The 19,434-nt window shown below is 36.3% G+C and overlaps 1 protein-coding gene across 1 annotated transcript in view; it reads right to left on the bottom strand.

The window, feature by feature from the left end:
* LOC112634992 (pregnancy zone protein-like) overlaps positions 1–18,279 on the bottom strand; it is a 74,222-nt gene extending 55,943 nt beyond the window's left edge. The window contains exons 1-13 of the mRNA XM_025402871.1: positions 18,200–18,279; positions 16,652–16,835; positions 15,220–15,373; positions 15,021–15,073; positions 14,453–14,473; positions 13,846–14,014; positions 12,087–12,171; positions 10,226–10,349; positions 7,876–7,990; positions 5,999–6,108; positions 4,043–4,201; positions 3,173–3,400; positions 1,874–1,937 (exon numbers count right to left, since the gene is read on the bottom strand). Of these exons, the coding sequence (XP_025258656.1) occupies positions 1,874–1,937; positions 3,173–3,400; positions 4,043–4,201; positions 5,999–6,108; positions 7,876–7,990; positions 10,226–10,349; positions 12,087–12,171; positions 13,846–14,014; positions 14,453–14,473; positions 15,021–15,073; positions 15,220–15,373; positions 16,652–16,835; positions 18,200–18,279 (1,546 nt within the window). The remainder of the gene's footprint in view (positions 1–1,873; positions 1,938–3,172; positions 3,401–4,042; positions 4,202–5,998; positions 6,109–7,875; positions 7,991–10,225; positions 10,350–12,086; positions 12,172–13,845; positions 14,015–14,452; positions 14,474–15,020; positions 15,074–15,219; positions 15,374–16,651; positions 16,836–18,199) is intronic.
* Between the last annotated feature and the right edge of the window lie 1,155 nt (positions 18,280–19,434).

The raw sequence follows: 19,434 nt of genomic DNA, 5'->3' as shown, positions 1-19,434 counted from the left end.
GAAAATAAATTTGTATTTAAAATCTTCTCATGAAGAAAATTCTATGTCCAGATGGCTTCACTGGTAAATTCAACAAAATATTTAAGAAAAAGAAATACCAAATATTAATGAATTCAGATATTTAGGGAGAAATCTTTAAAGAAAAGTGTTAAAGGGTCAGTCTGGTTTCTTCTTCCTGCTTATAACAAAACTGGAAAGGAGAAAAATAAATCGAATGAGGAATTAGTCATCAAAAATGAACTAGAACTTGATAATTTGGAAATTTCTCAGCTTATCTAGATTGCAAAATTCGGTAAAATTAAGACATTCACTGTCAGGAAATTGTGCTCTAGAAAAAAGCTATGATGTGACTGGACAAACTTTTGCTAAAGATTTTATTTCCAGATAAATTAAAATGTCAGAGTAATTTAGTCACAAAAAAGGGCTCTTCGAAGTGCATGACTCTTAGATACCCTTACCCATCTCAACAAAAGCCAAAACTGGAGATAGAATTATCCAGCAAATGTCAACGAAGAGGCTTTTTGTTTAACGGAATGAATCTCTGTGACACACAGGAGACCTACATGGCTCTTGAAAAGTTTATACTAATAGAAACATGGTCAGCTTCAACTGAAAGGGACAGAGAGAGTATAGAATAAAAGAATGTCAGACCTCTCAAATTATGCAAGCAGGAAACAAGGTCTGATAAAACAATTCAGCTGCAAACGCATCCTTCATGAAAAAGGGTGAATGATTCCATGAATGGATTCTTGAGCCCAGAGGACAGAGAAATGAACTAAAGAGGATTATTCCCAGGTGTTAAAACTACGCTGTTTTCCCAGCCAGATTTCAGCACTTCTTAGGACTAATGACTCTTTTTGCCCTAGGATGGATTATGTCCAGGACCTCATTAACACCTAATTTAGATGATTGAGATGTTGAGATTTGGAACTTTTGAGCTGATGAGACTGTGAGCTTTTAATCTTGTGTTAATGCTGTAATGGATTGAGGCTTCTACCGATGATGGATAGAGTGCATGCACTCTGTATGACGGATGAATGTGAATCTCTGGGGCCAATGGGAAGATTGTGGTAAATAGAATAACGGCCCCTGAAGCTATTCAATTTTCAAAACTTCTCCATATGTTACTTCATATGGCAAAAGGGCCTTTGCAGAAGTGATTAAATTAAGGATCTTGAGGTGTGAAGTTTATTCTGGATTATCCAAGTGGGCCCAATGTAATCACAAGGATCTTTCTAGGAGGAAGACAGGAAGGTGAGAGAGATTTGAAGATGGTATGTGGCTGAATTTGAAGATAGAGAAAGGAACCACAAGCCAAAGAATGCAAGAGGTCTCTAGAAGCTGGAAAAGGCAAGGAAACAGTCTGCCCTCAAGCTCCAGCAGGAATGCAGTCCTGACACCTTGAGTTTAGCCTAGTGAGACTTCTGACCTCCAGAACTAGAAGACAGAAGTGGTATTTTAAGGCACTAAAACAAAGAATTAGAAGTGTTGTTTTAAGCCCATAAATTTGTGATAATCTATTTCAGTAGTCATAGGCAATGCATATACAAGCACACAAAGTAAAATTTTTCTGTGGTTATTTTCCATATTTTTCAATTATTTTCTGCATTTTAAAGACATTTAAGACATAAAATGAATATATATTAGTTTAGGAATAAAATTTAAAATGTAGAAATGCTATATAAAAGAAGAAAAAATTTTAACTGGGCTAAAGCGAACCCAGTATGTCATCCTATTACATCAGCTTCTTCATCTTTGGATGAAGAGGTTGATGACTGTTTCTTCTAATGTGAAAATAGCTCCAAATTGCTAAATTGTTCAGAATTTGACAAGACGAGGGAGGAAAGAAAAAGGAAATCTTGAAAATACTTACTGTTTCCCTGTTCAATGGATAACACGTGGCTTCCTGATTGGGAGATTTTTCCTCTTGCTTTAATCTGAAGACAGAGGGAAATATATTCATTATTATTTAAAAGAATACATTTTAACCTAACTTTAAAACATTCATGACATATGGGTGAATCATAACCTTATTACCCCAACCTAGAAGTCATTTTGATCACTAAACTTCCTTTTCAATATCTTCATATATGTGTCTTTACATACTTTAAATAAAAATATACAATTTTATGATGTTTTACTATTTTATCTAATATTTATCACTCCTAATATATTATATGTAAATATGTAAACAAAATTTATGTATTTTTTCAACAAACATTTCAAACATCTACCTTATGCAAAGCAATATATAGTGAAGGCAGATATTAACTATGCATAACTATTCTCTATTATTGCCCCTATTTTTTAAAAAAACTAAATGTATGCACATTCTCTATATGCCAGGAACTGAACTAAGTAATTTACTGTTAATTTAATTGTTTAATTTACACTATAATTCTATGAAGTAGGTATTCATGTTATTTCCAGGACTAAAGTGAGATGACTGACATTTGCCTTTCCAGATGAAATTAGGTAAATTATCCAAGGTCATATATCTAGGAAGCAATAAATCTAGGAAATTCAAATGTATTGTTAATTTTTCTAATTTTTTTATGGAATTAAGAAAATGTTATTGATAGTTAATGCTCTTATACAGAATTCCCTATATTTAACTTTTTCTTCTTAAAATGACTTATTTGAGTAACTATTAGCCTTGGACATTTTAAATTTGGGGGCATTCATGGGAATATTGGCCTCAAAAGTATCACTCCAAAGTATAGTCTGCCTATTCATGTACCTTTTCCTTGCAATCACACCAGTCATGAGCTTTGTAAAATAATTACAATTGAATATTTTTCCAGAAGATTGTTTATAAGTTTTATTTCCTTTTGAAGTAGTTCATGGCTCTTAGCCTTTGCTTATTTATCTACTGAGTTCTAAGAAAAAATTTTCTCTTTGACTAAAAACATTTTATCCTAGGCTCTTTCCTCTCCTGCTCAACAAATTGCCATTGGAACTCTGCAAGGAAAAATTCTAAAAGTTTCAGTGGTGACCAGAGCGTAAATGAGAAATTAAAGCATTAATATTTGTTAGGAAGTCACTTCTCTTTGAGCATAAAAACAACAAAAAATATATTATTGTTATCTTGTAAATGGCATTACTTAGACAGGAACCCAGCAATTTTGGAGTCTATACAATTAGAAAGAGCTACAGTGGCTCTTCTTCTTACCAAATAGTAGAAGGTTAATTCTTTTTCATCCTTGAGAATCTGTTTATTCAAGATATAGTGTACTTGAATCTCCTGGGTTTGTCCACAGGTCAAAGTACCAATAGTAGGTTTGAGGTGAATATAACTCTTGCTTGGGGAAAAAAAATGCTTTGCAGTATGAGATGCTTGCTTATGAAATTCAGCAAGCCACCAGTTATCAAAAGAACTGTTACTCTCTTTGTATTTGACCTAATGGAAGAATAAATAAGCTGTTTTATATATATCTATTATATATATGATTGCAAAAATATATAAAACTATGTATATTATATGTATTTATTTTTATGTATATACATAAAGCAATATAATAAAGCCATATAAGAGGGCTGCTTTCTTAAATATAGCATAATCTATAAACTGCTTCCCCTTGAGATCATTTAAGCTTATGCTGTACTGATTTAGTAGATGGTATTCATTCATAAACAAGGTCAATTACTTTTTCTTAACATGCTATGGCTGCAAATTGCATAAGAATATTTGAATATTCAACACAGAACAAAAATAGTAGTATGCCAAAGAAGCCAAACAAGATCTTACTTATATTAGAATTATAAAAATATTCCATTTTTCAAAGGAATATCAAGATGATCTATTCAATGTCTCTTGAACCTAAATCATATTGTCAACAGAGTTTACCTACAAGTAAAAGATTTCTGGCAGACTTTTCCGTTTTTATAATTTAGGTCTCCATGTTGTTTAATTTACATTTTACTCTTTATCACTTTTTTTTTTTTTAAACTCCTAGAGTTCACGTGCTTCTCAAATATCTTTAAATTTTCCTGGCCACAATAATCTCTATCTTTTTGGTCCCAGATGCCCCTTTCCACTTACTGAAACTGTGAGAAAAGGTAATATGTAGTTGGTGGTGTCCATGGAAATGTTCACCAAGCCACGCTCATCAGTAGTTGCACTGAAATAGTATCTAGTATTCACATGAACATCTACAGTTTTGTTGGTGATTGGCTGATGGTTTTCATTGACTAGAAGAACCTACAGATATAAAAGTCATAGTTGGTTAAAGTGTCATATGGCAATAACATCTTCCACTCTGTCATGTTTACCTCCAGGTCCCTCCCTGTCATTTACTGAAGATCTTAGAATCTGAAAATGAGACTTGTTTTCTGAACTCTAAACTATGATTTTTCTTTTTAATACTTCTTTTTAAAAATTAGTTTGAAAGCTAAATGGCAGTTTATTTTCCATGATTATTCTAAATTCACAAATCATAATTACATAAATTTCCTGGGTACAATGTGATGTCTCTATATACGTATACAATGTGGAATGATTAAATATACTAACATATATATCACCTCACTTACCACTTTTTCAGATGAGACATTTGTAATTTATTTATTATTTTGAAATGTACAATATATTATTACTGACTATAATCATCCTGTTATGCAACAGATCTCAAAATCTTGAATAGTTCTATTTGGATATCTCATGGGCACTCAAATTGAGAATATCAAAAAGTGGGATCATTACACTACCTTCCCAGACTTTCTCCACCCCCAGTGTTCTCTCTTTCAGTATATGGTTCTTCCATCTATCAGATAACTGATGCAGGAATACTGAGGAGTGGGGTTTTTTTAAATGAGTCGTTTTCTCGCTTTCAGTGCTTATCTCAAACTTATTGTCAAGTGCTATCTCCTCTCCCCATCTCCCATCAAATATATATTGATTCTATCTGCTTCTCTCCAAATCTGCTGCTACCATTCTAGTTAAAACCACAATATTTTTCCCATCTGGTTTCCAGTAGCTTTCTATTTAATCTTCTGCATTTCCTTGCTGCTTCATTCTTGTTTAAACCATTCTATACAGCCTGAGCTAACCTGATCATGTTACTCTCTTTCTTAAAACTTCTTCTTTCTTCACTTCTCAATCCAAAATTCTTACCATATCTCAAAAGACCTTAATAGCTGTTCTTGCTTGCCTGCAATTATTCAGTCAATTTGGTCATGTCTTTAACCTAAGCTGTCATCACACTGGCTGCTTTTTAGTGCTTTGCTCTCGAAAAACTGTTTCATACCTAGAGCCTTAGACAGTCTCCCTTTTATCTTACATTTCTGACCATGTCATACTCACCCTTCAAGTCATCAGTTTTTCTCATGATCTTCTCTCTACCTGAAATGGCCATATGAAACTATATCTATATATTTATTAATTTCTTGATAATTTAATATGAAATACTAGGATAAATGAAGAAAATCTAAAATTCAAGTATAAAATATCAGATATAAAATTCAAAATATAGCTTGAAACGTTTGCCCATGAACTGTTAGTTCAAAAACTAGTTACTACAAAAGATAACTTAAAATACCTAGAAATCTTGCATCTCTTATATGAAAGAAAATGGATAGTTTACTAAATTATTGGCTCTACAATTTACCAATATTGATATCTATATGAAACTTTGAAATGGAAAACAACTTTAAAAACTACCAGTAATAAAAAATTCAATCATCTAGGTGAAAGAGTATGTTTGAATTCTTTCCATAAAAATTATGTTACAAAATCATTGTTTATAAAGAGACAATCAAAGAGTATGCAGCTGAACTACACAAATGTATTACAGAGATGTGTTAGGAAGTTAATAAAACATGCTTTATTTTTCTGGATTTTGTGATTATATTTGCTTTTTAAATTATAATCTGCTGTACTTTTTTCCTATTTGAAATATTACTTTTTAAAATAAATTTTGATTTTGTGATTTAAAACTTCATTTTCTTAAAAACCTCATGCCCCAAATTGTGATTATGTTAAAAAAAATTTTTTTTTTACCTGTCCATACCAGGGGAGTCCACTTCTGTAACGTGAATCTACTTTAGTAAATCTCAGTATGCTTAAGGTATTTGTGATTTCACATGATCCATGCCCAGTTAATTCCAATCCTGAAAAAAAATGAAGTTGAACCATTCTATGTATTAAAAACTCACCTCCTACTTCCTCCCCAGCCTCACTTCATCATAACAAAATGCCATCCACATTCTGTTTTCTTTATTCTTGCCAGAGTTTCCCACACTTACAAGCTATTTGATCAGCAACTTGACATTAGCTTCACCTTCACATGAAACATTATTGGTATCCACCATCCCTCATTCCTCTGGTTTTCTACCTATGTTCTATATTTTCTCATCTCCTCTATGATCTTGCTCCATCTTTGTTTTTCCCTCTCTCACATCCCTGCTCTCCCTCCACAACTTTCTGTACATGGTTAGATTCGTCATAATCACACTGGCCCAAAATATGCTTGAATTTCTAACACAAACTTTATTTCCAGAAAGACATGTCGTTTCCCTGCATGAGCTATCCAAAGGATAGTGAACACCTGGTGCTTTTCCATTCAATGATGTGTACTCTGTATCTTGTTCTTATCAAAAACACAGTGCTATCAAAGTCTTAAAAGATTCCTTACTTGCCCTCCATATAGAATTCTCATCTTCGACTTCATTGTACATGAACTCTCGGTAGTACTCCACACTAAGTACCACTGAAACTCTTCCTGCTTGTAAAAAATTCTCCTCTTTGACGAGTTGATGGGTGCTGACGAGTTGATGGGTGCAGCACACCAACATGGCACAAGTATACATATGTAACAAACCTGCACGTTATGCACATGTACCCTAGAACTTAAAGTATAATAATAATAAAAAAATAAAATAAAATAAAAATTCTCCTCTTTGTTTTTCCTCAGCTCTCTGACTTCTTATTTAATTATGCTGATTTATTTGTTACTCTCTGCTAAATGCAGTTGTTTCTGTCCTTGGACACCTCTTTGTTCTGTCTCTATCCTAAATTTAGCAGTGCTAAAAGAGCTCCTTTCAGAGCATTTGCACTCACTCTTAAGAGGACATAGACACAATGAGAATGGATTTAGATTTACATCTCTGGTCCTAATTTAACTCTGGCTGTCTTTTAAAATTATCAGCTAAATACATTCACTTCTGTTTTGATATTCCAAGTTATAGTTAATTATCTTTAACACATCTCATCACAACAGTTCTTTTTCATTGACTCATTATCTTGGTTAATGGCATTTCCATCTCCCACACCCCAAATTTGGAATCTTTGGGGTCATCTTTGATTAATCTTCTGACTTACCACATTGTAGCACATTTTTTCATCTACCCTATGCTCTTCAGTTCTGCTGGACTTATCTTTTAAGAACATCAATTTATTTAGATTATTCTTCTCAAATATATTGAAAGATATTCCAGCTTTTCAGAATAAATCTAAGCTCTTTAGTGTATGATTTACTTTTCTCAGCCTCCATTTTCAGATTCTTCTGAGATCAAACACAGTTTTTGATGCTCATCACGTTTTCCCTTTTCATCATTAATCTTTCAAAGTATTACCTACCCTATATAAATCAGTTGAAATGCTATTTTAGCCATAAGGTTTTCTTTGGGATCTAGAAGGTATGCTAGAATTAATTACCTCTCTTCATACTCACTTGGCCCTCGTTTTTGTATTTCTCGTACAAATTTTATTATGGCTATGTGCACAGACACACCTAATTTCTGTTTTTAGATGCCTAATTCCTTGAGGGCAGGGACCATGTTATTTTCATAATCTCCAGAAACTATAAAGTGTTTTACATGGAATGGAAGTTTGATAAATATGTATCACATTAATAAATACTTAAAAATAATACAAACCAGTTCCCTTCTCTTTGACCTTGGCTTCCACATGTATTGTCATGTCATACCCTTTTCGTCTCAGCTGAAATATTTTAGTTTTTACGAGTTGTGTGAAACATCCTTCAGTGTCTGTCTGAAGAGAAAGAAAGAATTCTCGGGTCTTCCAATATGCTACTTAAAAAGTCTGCTGTCAATTTATGAGAACTTTTTTATTGGCCATAAAAATATATGTAACAAATGTTCTGACCATCCTTTTGGTGCTTGTCTTTTCCCAAGCCCAAGAATGACATAAAGTTTCTTCATTCATCATTGATTTATTCATTATCAACCTTTGGTTTCTCCCCTCTTTTCTGAAAACGGATTCCATTTCTGCCATATGAAACTTTCTAGCGTTTTCCAAACGTGCCATGATATTTTGTAATTCTATCTCTTTGCATATGTTGTTCCTCAAATGATAATTTTCTTTCTCCCATTCTTACCTTAGCCAAAAACTTAACTCAGACATAACCTATTCTGAGAAGGCTTTCATAACCACCATTACCTAAATATTGACTAAGGATTGCTATGTGTTTTGTTGTTGTTGTTGTTGTTTTTTTTTTTTTTTTTTTTTTGAGACGGAGTCTCACTCTGTTACCCAGGCTAGAGTGCAGTGGCCATGATCACGGCTCACTGCAGCCTCAACCTCCTGGACTCAAGTGATCCTCCTGCCTCAGCCTCCCAAGTAGTTGGGACGACAGGTATGTGCCACCACACTGGTGGTTTTTAAATTTTTTTATAGAGGCGGGGGTCTCACTATATTGCACAGGTTGGTCTCAAACTCCCGGGCTCAAGCGATTTTCTCACATCAGCCTCTTAAGTGCTGGGATTACAGGTGTAAGCCACTGCACCCAGCCAGGATTGTTATGTTCTTAACTGTATATTCTCAATATCTAGGATATTAATAGGAATATATACATTTTTTAAATAGATGAATCCTCGCCATAACCAAGTTCTCAAACTAAATGTTGGGGTACATGTTTTAATAAAGATTTGTTTTCATTTTAAATTTATTTATATGAAAATCTTCATTGCATAATAAAATTGAATTGTATTTATTTTTATATAGATGTCATGACTCACTTGAAAATAGAAGTTAATACTAGCCTCCCTGATACATTACAGATTTGGGCAGCTAGATTCTTCTTATGGTATCTTGCTTATCAGTGTCTGCCTTGGTGTTCATTATTATATTTGTTATTCTGGTCTCTCATTCATTTGCTCTCTGCAGCTTTGATAACTTTCTTTTCCATAACCTTGAGGTAAGAGGTGGGACTCAACTTTGGAAGCAGGTCTCAGACACTGGACCAAAGAGGGAACTTACTAAAACAGAGATGCAGGGGAGGCTACTTTCCATAAAACACACCTACCAGTGTGCCACGTCAGTTTACCGTTGCCATGGCAACACCCAGAGTTAATGCTCTTTTCCATGGCAATGGCCTGACAGCTCAGAAGTTACCACCTTTTTCCTGGAAATCTCTGCGTAATCTGCCTCTTAATTTCCATGTAACTAAAAATGGGTGTACATATGACTAGAGTACTCCTTTGAGCTGCTACTGTGGGCACACTGCTTATAGTACCTCTGCTGCTGCTGTACACTGCTGCTTCAGTCAACGTTGTTGTCTCTAACACCTCTGGCTTGCCCTTGAATTCTTTCCTGGGTGAAGAAAAGAACTTTCTTGGGCTAAACCCCCATGTAGGGGCTTACCTGCCCTGCATCACCCCTACAGCATCTGCTCATACTGCCACATCCTGGACTGTTTGCATACTCTGCCTCTGGAATCAGTAATTTTTGCCTTTTATTTTTTAATATATCACATTCTACTTTCAGCTGTTTCCCTTAATTATTCTTATTCCACTTCTTCCTTGACATGTTTTGGGCTTCTAATCCATTGTCCTTCGAAGTCTTCCTTTCTTCAGCCTTGTACTTGTTTAACATTCTTCCAGCGCAGTTGACTTTCCATGCCATGCCATTTGATTCTCCCACTAGCCAAATTCTTAACACCTGCCACACACATTTTTCTGTTTTCTGTTTGATAAAAGCCAACTTTGGATCCTTCCATGTCCTTTTATGCCCTTATATCTGGCATTTTGATTGCTGTTGGAAGGAAATTACCAAACTAACCAAATAAATACCACTAGACACCCTTGAACTCAACCCTCAAGTGAGCCCTTAACACTGCCAGATCTTCTTACAATTTTTCCCCCACTCCACCATTTTGCTTGATGGGTATTTCAAACATTATTCTCTGTTGTATTGTATTCATTATTGTAATCTATGAGAAGAGAAAACCTTGGTTTTAGTGTCCTGAGGAGAGTGATTTCCACGTACCTGTTGACTGAATTCTTCGCAGATACTTCGTGAATGTGTGTTGTGGCAGCCGAAACAGTATAATGAACGTTTTCTGCATACACTAAGTGTCACCATACCAGGGACAGGCTCTCCATATGTGTACCTGTAACAATAAGGTGGCCATGCAAAAAGCTACTTGATATAAATAATACTGATGTTTCTTCAACTGATTTGATCCATTCATACATCCACCTTAAGCAATTGTATTACCTTCCATATTATTTGCATTTTATAAACACTTATTCTGAGAGACTGCATCTTAATTGTCCATAACTCTAAGAAAAAGTACTGGAAGAATCTTTTTGAAACAACTCCAAATGGAAAATTACCGACTTAGTTTTTCTCAGAGCTTTCTTCCCTCTTAGATGCAGTTTTAGTGTAAGATGGTCCTATTTCCCTCTTTCTCAGCTGTCAGATTATCTAGGTCATGATTCCAGCTTTGACAACACCTCCTACATTGTTTTAGGGCAACATATTAAGACTATGTAGAGAGTGTATTTCTGCGTTATCCTTGATTTATAAGCACTTTAAGAAAATAAATGAGAAGTTAGATGGAAAATAGTAGCTATAAAACAAAAATGTTATACATAATGACTCAGTTTGATTCTGCCTAATATGATAGAAGGATATGACACAAAGCCATAACTAATTTGTGGTCTCTCAAAAAAGTGTTTTGTGGACCACCAACGTTGAAATGATCTGGGATACATGTTAACATGCAGATTTCTGAGACTTTCCTCAGATGTATGATTGGAATCTTTGGACATGGGGCCAGAGAATCTGCGTTTTAAGTAAGCACACTCCTCACCCCTTAGATTCTGATGAACACTGATGTTTGAAACCTATTGCTTTAACCCAAATGATGGGGGAGATAAGGTGTAGGGTCAGTTCCCCAAGCTGCTTCTTTTTATAGTTCTTTTTCCCCCTGAATTCCTTTAAGTGCTGATAAAGTCATAAATCATCTACTAAATTTCAATTACTTTTGGAATCTTCAAATCTGGATCAAAAGGCTTTCCCTCTGATGAAAAATTTAAAGCACTGAGTCTAGTGAGAAGGATGAAAACATGTTGCTCACGCTGCTCGCAAAAGCAAGAGGGGACATACACTCATCTCGTGTGTGTGGAGGATGCCGTAGTGCACTAAAAGGCACTAAAAGGCAATCGAAGGAAGAAATAACTACAATATGGATTTTTAATTCTGTCATGTGCATCCAAGACTTGAGCCTAGCTTCCTCCCAACTATTTCCCGTGTCTTTCCATAGTTTAATTAGAAGCAGTGAAGAAAAGGGAGGTAATTGGACACAGAAGGCATGAGCATGAGATCCTTAGTTGGATGGCCTAGATTCAGTTGAGCACTGAGTCTAGGATACATAAATGCTTCATAAAGCTAGATTGCTATTTAAATTGCAGAACCAATATAGAATAGTGGTGAAGAGTTTGGGGTCTGGTTCCAGACCATTGGATTTAAATTCCAGTCTACCATTTACTATCTGCAGTAATGTGAGCAAATTTCTTATTCTCTAAATGTTACAGTTTCCCCATTGTAAATTGAGGATAATAATCCTCCCCATCTCACAGGATTACTTACAGAATAAAAATGTTAGTAAGCATAAGGCACTTAGAACATTGTCTGGCACGTTTCAAATGTCCAGTAAATGATTTTACAATTAGCAGATGTGTCATCTGCTGCCGTCCCTACTCCCTACTATGAGGCAAGCTACAAAGAGAGTTATTCCTCTCCTAATTAAAATACTTCCAAGTTTAGTAACTGTTATTTACAATACCTCCCCTCAGATAGAGTATGCAAATAGAAATGAGACAGAAAAAAAAATGCAACTCACAAGGCACAGGTGGTTACCACAAATTCTTCGTCTAGAAAACCAATAACCTTGGGCATTTTTACTTGGACCTCAAATTTAGGCAAAACTGTTTTAATAAAAAAGAAAAAAAAAAGGTGAGAGTGGGCCAGAGATCTTGCAAGTATTAGCAATAGATGCTATGACAGAACCTTTAACACGTGATCACATGAAACGACTTCAGCTACAATAGGGACAGTACTGAGAAGGAGAAGTCATTTGTTCACTTGGTTAACCTGATAGTACATTTCGTAGCCTCTCTTTCTCTGAATTTGTGCAAGATTTCCCAGATAGAGGGAAGGCAGCATGATTAGTCCCTGAAGATCATCACAGTTAATGTGGTAAAGCGGGACCAATAGGTTGCAATGTGTTCTTATTCTTTCCCTCCCTATGCCGAGCTCTTCTTCCCAAATGCTAACCCTGCTGACTAACAGAGGTCTCAGGCCTACCATCTGACACTTGGCTACAAGCCTACTAAAGTGGTAGCTACGTGGAGTGCAGAGGTAATAATCTTCCATAGATTCTTCTGTCAGCTCCTCTGCATGGTTGGTGCACTTGGGCAGCTGAGGGTTCCTGGCTTCCCAGACCTTTGCAAGCTCACATTTATACACCCCTAATCATGCTTCAGAACTGGCTAGTAATTTTCTCTCATCTGTCAACTCCTCCTGATGGCCTCTTACTTTTCTAGCTTCTCTCACAGTTTCGTAAGGTGTTATTCCTATAATACAATCCTATTCTGTGATTTTGATGGCAGTTCTGATGAATTTTGGGAACCACGTTTTGTGATAGGACTTCTCAGTCATGGCATAAAATATTTAATTTACATTACAAAATTCACGTAACTGATAACTAATAAGATGGCTTAATGTCTGACTTAGTAATCAACTATGGTTGAGTACTGACTAAATCAAGTGTGTTAAAGTTTAGTTGATTACTATACTTAGTTGAACTATAGTTTAGTTGATTACTAAATTATATGGTTTAGGAATCGTAGTTGATTAGAGTAGTGTAGGTGTAGGTTATAGACAACCATACAATAACCCCAGGAAATACTTTCAATTATAAAATATAAAAAACAGATATATAGTGTATGTAGCTGACACAAAGTATTGGTTAACAAGTTATGTTTGAGTATCAATTCAAATCTTTCTTACCCCTTAATGACTCTGTGATTTTTTTTTTTTTTTTGAGACGGGGTCTCGCTCTGTCGCCCAGGCTGTAGTGCAGTGGCCGGATCTCAGCTCACTGCAAGCTCCGCCTCCCGGGTTCCGGCCATTCTCCTGCTTCAGGCTCCCGAGTAGCTGGGACTACAGGCGCCCGCCACCTTGCCTGGCTAGTTTTTTGTATTTTTTTAGTAGAGACGAGGTTTCACCGTGTTAGCCAGGCTGGTCTCGATCTGCTGATCTCATGATCCGCCCATCTCGGCCTCCCAAAGTGCTGGGATTACAGGCTTGAGCCACCGCGCCAGGCCATGAGTCTGTGATTTTTTTAAGTTACTAACTTTTCCAGTACTGATACGCTTATTTGCAAAATGGGAATAATAATAGTATCTGCCCCAGAGGGGCATTGTGAGAATTAAATGAGGTAGTGCATAAAAAGCACTTAGCAAATATATGGGTAAATTTAAAAGCTTGCTAATTTTCAACTATTGTATGCTAGACCTTTGATTCTTACCTATATGTGAAAATTATCTAATCTTAAATACTCTGATGTTATAAATGCCTTACACATAGAGCATTCTTACCATATTCATTCACCTCAAATGAGCGCTCTATTTTCTTCCCTGACTCTTTCTGCAGCATGATCTTGTAGGAACCCAGAATGGGCTCCACTGATAGCGGGAAAGAGAGTTGGTTGAGTCCCCCTTGCAATTTAAGACCTTGCCTTTGGAAAATTCGGTTCTTCATGGGGTCCTATAGGTGAAAATATGATGAGTTCATAGAAACAACTGAAATATATAACTTTGAGTAGAAGAGCAGCTTAGCAGGTAAGAACGACATAGGCAGCTGTATCACAGATGGTTGGTAAATTGGCCCAAAGGTATTAACAAAGTTTTATAGGAATTCCAGCCTGAGATAAGGGCAAAAAGTTTGCTAGCTATGAGATATTAGATAACATTTCATACTGATGCCTCTTTTTGGTATTATGTATGTTTATTTTGGTCAGAAATATTGGACGAGTCATCTCAAGAAATGTTCCTGCATTTACATCTTATCCACTTAGAATTTAAGGTGGACAGAAAAACAGTATTTGTTTAGCTTTGGTGAAATGATGAGGGAAGGGACAGATGCAATTTAATGTAACTTGTAGAGAGTCCTCATTCCAGTTGTAATGTACAATATACCACTTACCTCAATATAAACCACTGGAAACTGGAAAGAAAAAAAGATAGTATGAGCACGTGGTAGAATATAGAAGGAGAAAACCATGACACCAGCACTGACAGAGTATATGGGCCAGAGGAGGTGAGTCTGTATATTCCAAATGAGGAAATACCCCATTTGGTTCACAGCACTTTATATGTTTAGCTTGGGACATACATCTTTCAAGAAGTCATGACTTCCCTATTGTTAAATAACATACAATTGAGGAAACCTATTTAGATAAAAAGGTCCGAATAATAAGCTTATTATTATTTCACAGATGATATTTGTTTAAGAGGGAAATCAAATTCACACATTTATTTAATGAAAGTAACTAGAATCTTTAAAAGGACAACTTCAAGTGCATACTGAATTCATTTTAAGAATGCGGTTTATCGAGTGCCTTGATTCTGACCTCCCTTATTCTTCTAGCAGAGATATTCTTATGAGATCTTCCTGTGGTGGGTTTAAAATACCTCTTTAATTAGTCTTAAATTTCCTAAAAGAATAGGCCTTATATTTTCCCTCAACCGTCACCCGTCGTTACGAGACTCACCATTTCATCCAAAGGGTGGAAATTGACATCCATAGAGACAACACGGAATTTCACTGAAACAGAGGTATTTTCCTGTGAAATCTCTCAGTGGAGCCTGGGGTAGTAACAGCATGCCTGAATTCCCAGGATTGCAGAATAAAGTAATAAAGAAGCTCCTCCCCTCTCCCAAAGTTCCCCTTGCTCATTTGATTCCTTATACCTGTTTGTCCTGGTTTGTATATGGATTTGTCTGTCTGGACAAAGACTAGGTTCTCTGCTGTAGTTACATGGATTGATTTGCTCTTTGTGAAATGCAGAGTCGCCCCCTTTACCTCCACAGCAATGACCAACCAGGAAGATGGTAATTCTGGAATCTGTAAAACAGAAATGAGCTGAAGAATCTGCCCAGACTTATTTCTGAATTTCTCAGCCATTAGGAGTTTCTGTCTTCCTCGTTGGTCCCTGAGAATTAGTAAGGGACAAAGTCAAGGATTATGCTCCTTGTTTTAAAAGTAGATTATTATGATGTTGTAACATGACAGTAACATGATTGAAGGAGAAAATATTGCAGTAAGATGAGCTAATTCTTTCAAGCCAGTTATGACTGAAATGGGATGCTTACATTTTCACAGCAAAAGGGTGATATTAAAATAATAATTAAATTTTATTTTTCAAAGGTCAACAACATTATATATTATACGGCCAGGCACAGTGGCTCATGCCTATAGTCCCGGCACTTTGGGAGGCCAAGGTGGGCAGATTGCTTGAGCGCAGGAGTTCAAGACCAGCTATACTATCAGCTACTCGGAGGCTGAGGTGGGAGGATCAACTGAACCTGGGAGGCCAAGGTTGCAGTGAGCCTTGATGGCACTACTGCACTCCAGCCTGGGTGCCAGAAAGAGACCCTGTCTCAAAAAAAATTTTATGTTATTATTTGTGGTAGTCATGTATGATTAAACAATTAATACCTTAAGTAGTAAAAGATTAAAAGGATAATACATCCACTATCAACGATTGGTGAGATCTTATATAAGTTATTTGACTTTATAAATCTCAGTGTTTCTATCTGTAATGGCATGAATATTATTTACCTCAGAAATTTAAGATCAGATTAAATCCTTTCTATAACTACTGTTAAATTTTATGCAGGACACTTGTTTGTAAATATCATGTGAGCATATTCAGTAGAACTTCCATTCTTAAAATCTAAATTGAGGCCGGGCACGGTGGCTCATGACTGTAATCCCAGCATTTTGGGAGGCCAAGGTGGGTGGATCACAAGGTCAGGAGATCGAGACCATCCTGGCTAACATGGTGAAATCCCATCTCTACTAAAAATACAAAACTTAGCTGGGCATGGTGGCGGGCGCCTGTAGTCCCAGCTACTTGGGAGGCTGAGGCAGGAAAATGGCATGAACCCGGGAGGTGGAGTGCAGTGAGCCGAGACCATGCCACTGCACTCTAGCCTGGGTGACAGAGCAAGACTCTGTCTCAAAAAAAAAAAAAGAAAATGTAAATTGAGATTCACTCTGTATTTCTCATTTTTCTTTCATTATGCATTTTTATTTTCAAAGGATCAGAACCAAAGGTATCAGCTAATATAATATGCTCTTTCTCTTTCCAGCTCCCTTATTTCAAGGAGCAGTACTGACCGTGAAGGAACTGCAGTAGAAATAGTTCCTCTTCGTCACCAGGTCTGTGAAGAGGGGACTGTTCTGCATTTCGTACCTCAGAGTTACTTTCAGTGCCACCGTCTCATTCAGGTGATTAAGGATGACACAGGCCTTTTCAGGAACTCCAGTGTAGAGGTGCGATGGGACTAGCACTAGGTACTGCCTGTGGAGGGGAGAAGTCCAGATTAACTATGGAAGGGTCAAAAAGACATCATTATTATGGGCATTTTCTAAGTAATTTTTGCTTTTGTCACCAATCATAGAACAGAGACAGATTTCAGCAGGAGTGTATTCTCCAAAGGCCAACCCAAAAGATCCGAGGAACTGAGAAAATCACAAATTAAGCCCCAGATATGCTTCTCTTCTGTTGTGGAAATACTCACCCACATAATATTAGAAAACCTGTCAATAGCCATGGGTAAGCAATCCATGAGTTGTTATGTATTTTGGATAAAAATTTCAAAATTTCAAAATGTGAATCAACCCACAAATCATCATTGAAAGCATTAAGGACCTCTCTGCATGTGGTCTTGGGTTTTGCATGAATGTTACTACAAATCTCTTTGTTCCAGGAAACTAGGAAAAATGTAACATTTAATACCTGGGGAGAAACTGAATTGCTTTGCACTACGACCATGGGAGCAAAAATATCTTTTCTTTCTTTAGCTCTTTGGTGATGGAGATAAGGCAAACTGAGCTAGGCTAATCACCAGACATACTGCCATAGACACCCGGAAGAAAATACCACTCTCCTCTCACCAATTGCCTCTCACAGTCACCCAGGCACGCTACATCTGGGGATGCTGTACGTGTGCACACTCTTCTCTCTCTTCCTGAGTGTCCCTGACTACCTGGAAACTTCTGTTTGCTTCATAAGACTTATCTCAAAAGTGACTTTCTCTGTGCAGAATTTGGTGAAGCCCTCTCTCTTCCATCAGACCTCATGAAGAGGGAGCTTTCTTTGGAAGTATTCTGACAGAATCCTGCAATGCCTGCTTCTGTTTTTCTTCTACAGTTCATTCTCTGTGCACCATCTCTCTACTTTTCCATACTGTGAGATGTTGAGGGCAGCGTCTGAATTTTGTTAATCTGTAGATTCCCAAGACCTAATGCCAGCTCCTAAAGGTGTGCCAAAGGATTGAGTGAACTGACACACAAATCCTGGCTTGTCTGTTGAGCATACATTCATCCTGGCAATCCCTGACTTGAGGAAAACACAGATACTGAGTCATTTCACAATTGTCACGACGTGCAATCCATTTTATGAATCAATAAAAAATGTATCCCTTTTTGGGTAGGAATTCTATATTCTTTTTTGGTAAATGTTTCATAGATGTTGCTGCCTTATGTCTGTGAGCTTCCTGAAATTGGAGGATGTCTCTTTCCATGTGAGTAGTAATGACTTGCTGATCCTTCCTGGTCCTTTTGACAGCAGAAAATTGTGTAGGGAATTAGGAAACACAGATCAAAGAGATAATACAATGGGAAAAAAGGAGGACAATATAAGTTTCTGGAAATAGTGCTTACGGTTCTGCAGCAGCTGAAGCATCACTGGGAAGCAGGAGGAAAAGCAGGATCAAGACTGGCTGGGGCAGTTGATTTCTCATTACGGTGCAGAAAGGAGGAGGGCAGAATGGGAGTCTGAGCCCTTGATTCTTTTAACCCTGTTCTTGCTCCGGCTCACTGGTTTTTATTTCATCTGATGGGCAGTGAAAGTAAACCGCCAATCATTTATTTTTGTAACATATTAACTACTTCCAGCATAAAAAAAATCAATTCCAGATAATTTTCATGACTATAGGTATTATTTTATCCACTTTCCCAAATTTTCTAAATTCCTGAAAAATAGTAGTTTGAGGCTACCACTAGCTCAGGTCATTAATCAGTTTTAAAACTATTTTCATGAAAATACAAAATAAATTACATGTTTTGATGAAATAAACCAATATTCTTGCATTTTTAAAAAGAGGTATTAATGTAAATCCATATCCCAAATATGTTCTGGTAATCTAGGGAGCATGACATATATTCTTCACCCAAGATTCATCCTAACTGGCTCTTCACTGAAACACGGAAAAGAAATCTGTCACAGAATTTTAAATAAAATAAGTTTGGGAGCAACCTCTCCATTGCTTGAAAGATTCACTTTTGATTTGTATAGGCATTCTTATGTTTATTATTTTAAAAAGGGCTGTTCATTGGGTATAACAACGTATGTAATATATAATTACTATTTCTTAGTTCATTCAACATCTAGAATATAAACCCAATTAACTTATGTTGTTGTCTAAGAAAATGATGTCTCTTTGATGAACATTCTTATTTAATTTTATCCTGAGGGATAGAAAATATTTTATCAACAGTGATGCATCATCCTGTTTGCTTTCCAAGGGGGATTCGGATGTTAGAATTTATTTTTATGGAACACGGAAAAGAAGAAAGGTCCCATTGTTAAATTAATAAAACTAGGGCCTTATAAAATTGAAGTCTGCACATTTTGAATAAAGAACTGATTTCATCTATAAAATAAGATGTGAAGAGAAATGGGCACTTCTGAGAATGGGGAATATTTTATTGTGTTCCCTTCTAAATTGGGGCTAGGCAGATCTTGACGTACCCTTTTCTATATGACCTGGAAGAGTGATGGAGAAGTAAAGATGATGTATGTGACAACTGTTGGTGAACTGCAAAACTGTAGATATGTAAGCTATTAAAATTCCAATGATGATAAACTATGGCTAAAAAAATGCCAAGTCAAATAG

Source organism: Theropithecus gelada, chromosome 11, assembly GCF_003255815.1.
Source record: "Theropithecus gelada isolate Dixy chromosome 11, Tgel_1.0, whole genome shotgun sequence".
NCBI lineage: Eukaryota > Metazoa > Chordata > Mammalia > Primates > Cercopithecidae > Theropithecus > Theropithecus gelada.
The sequence above is the reverse complement of the archived record's forward strand: the minus strand, read 5'-3'. Positions and strand labels throughout refer to the sequence as shown.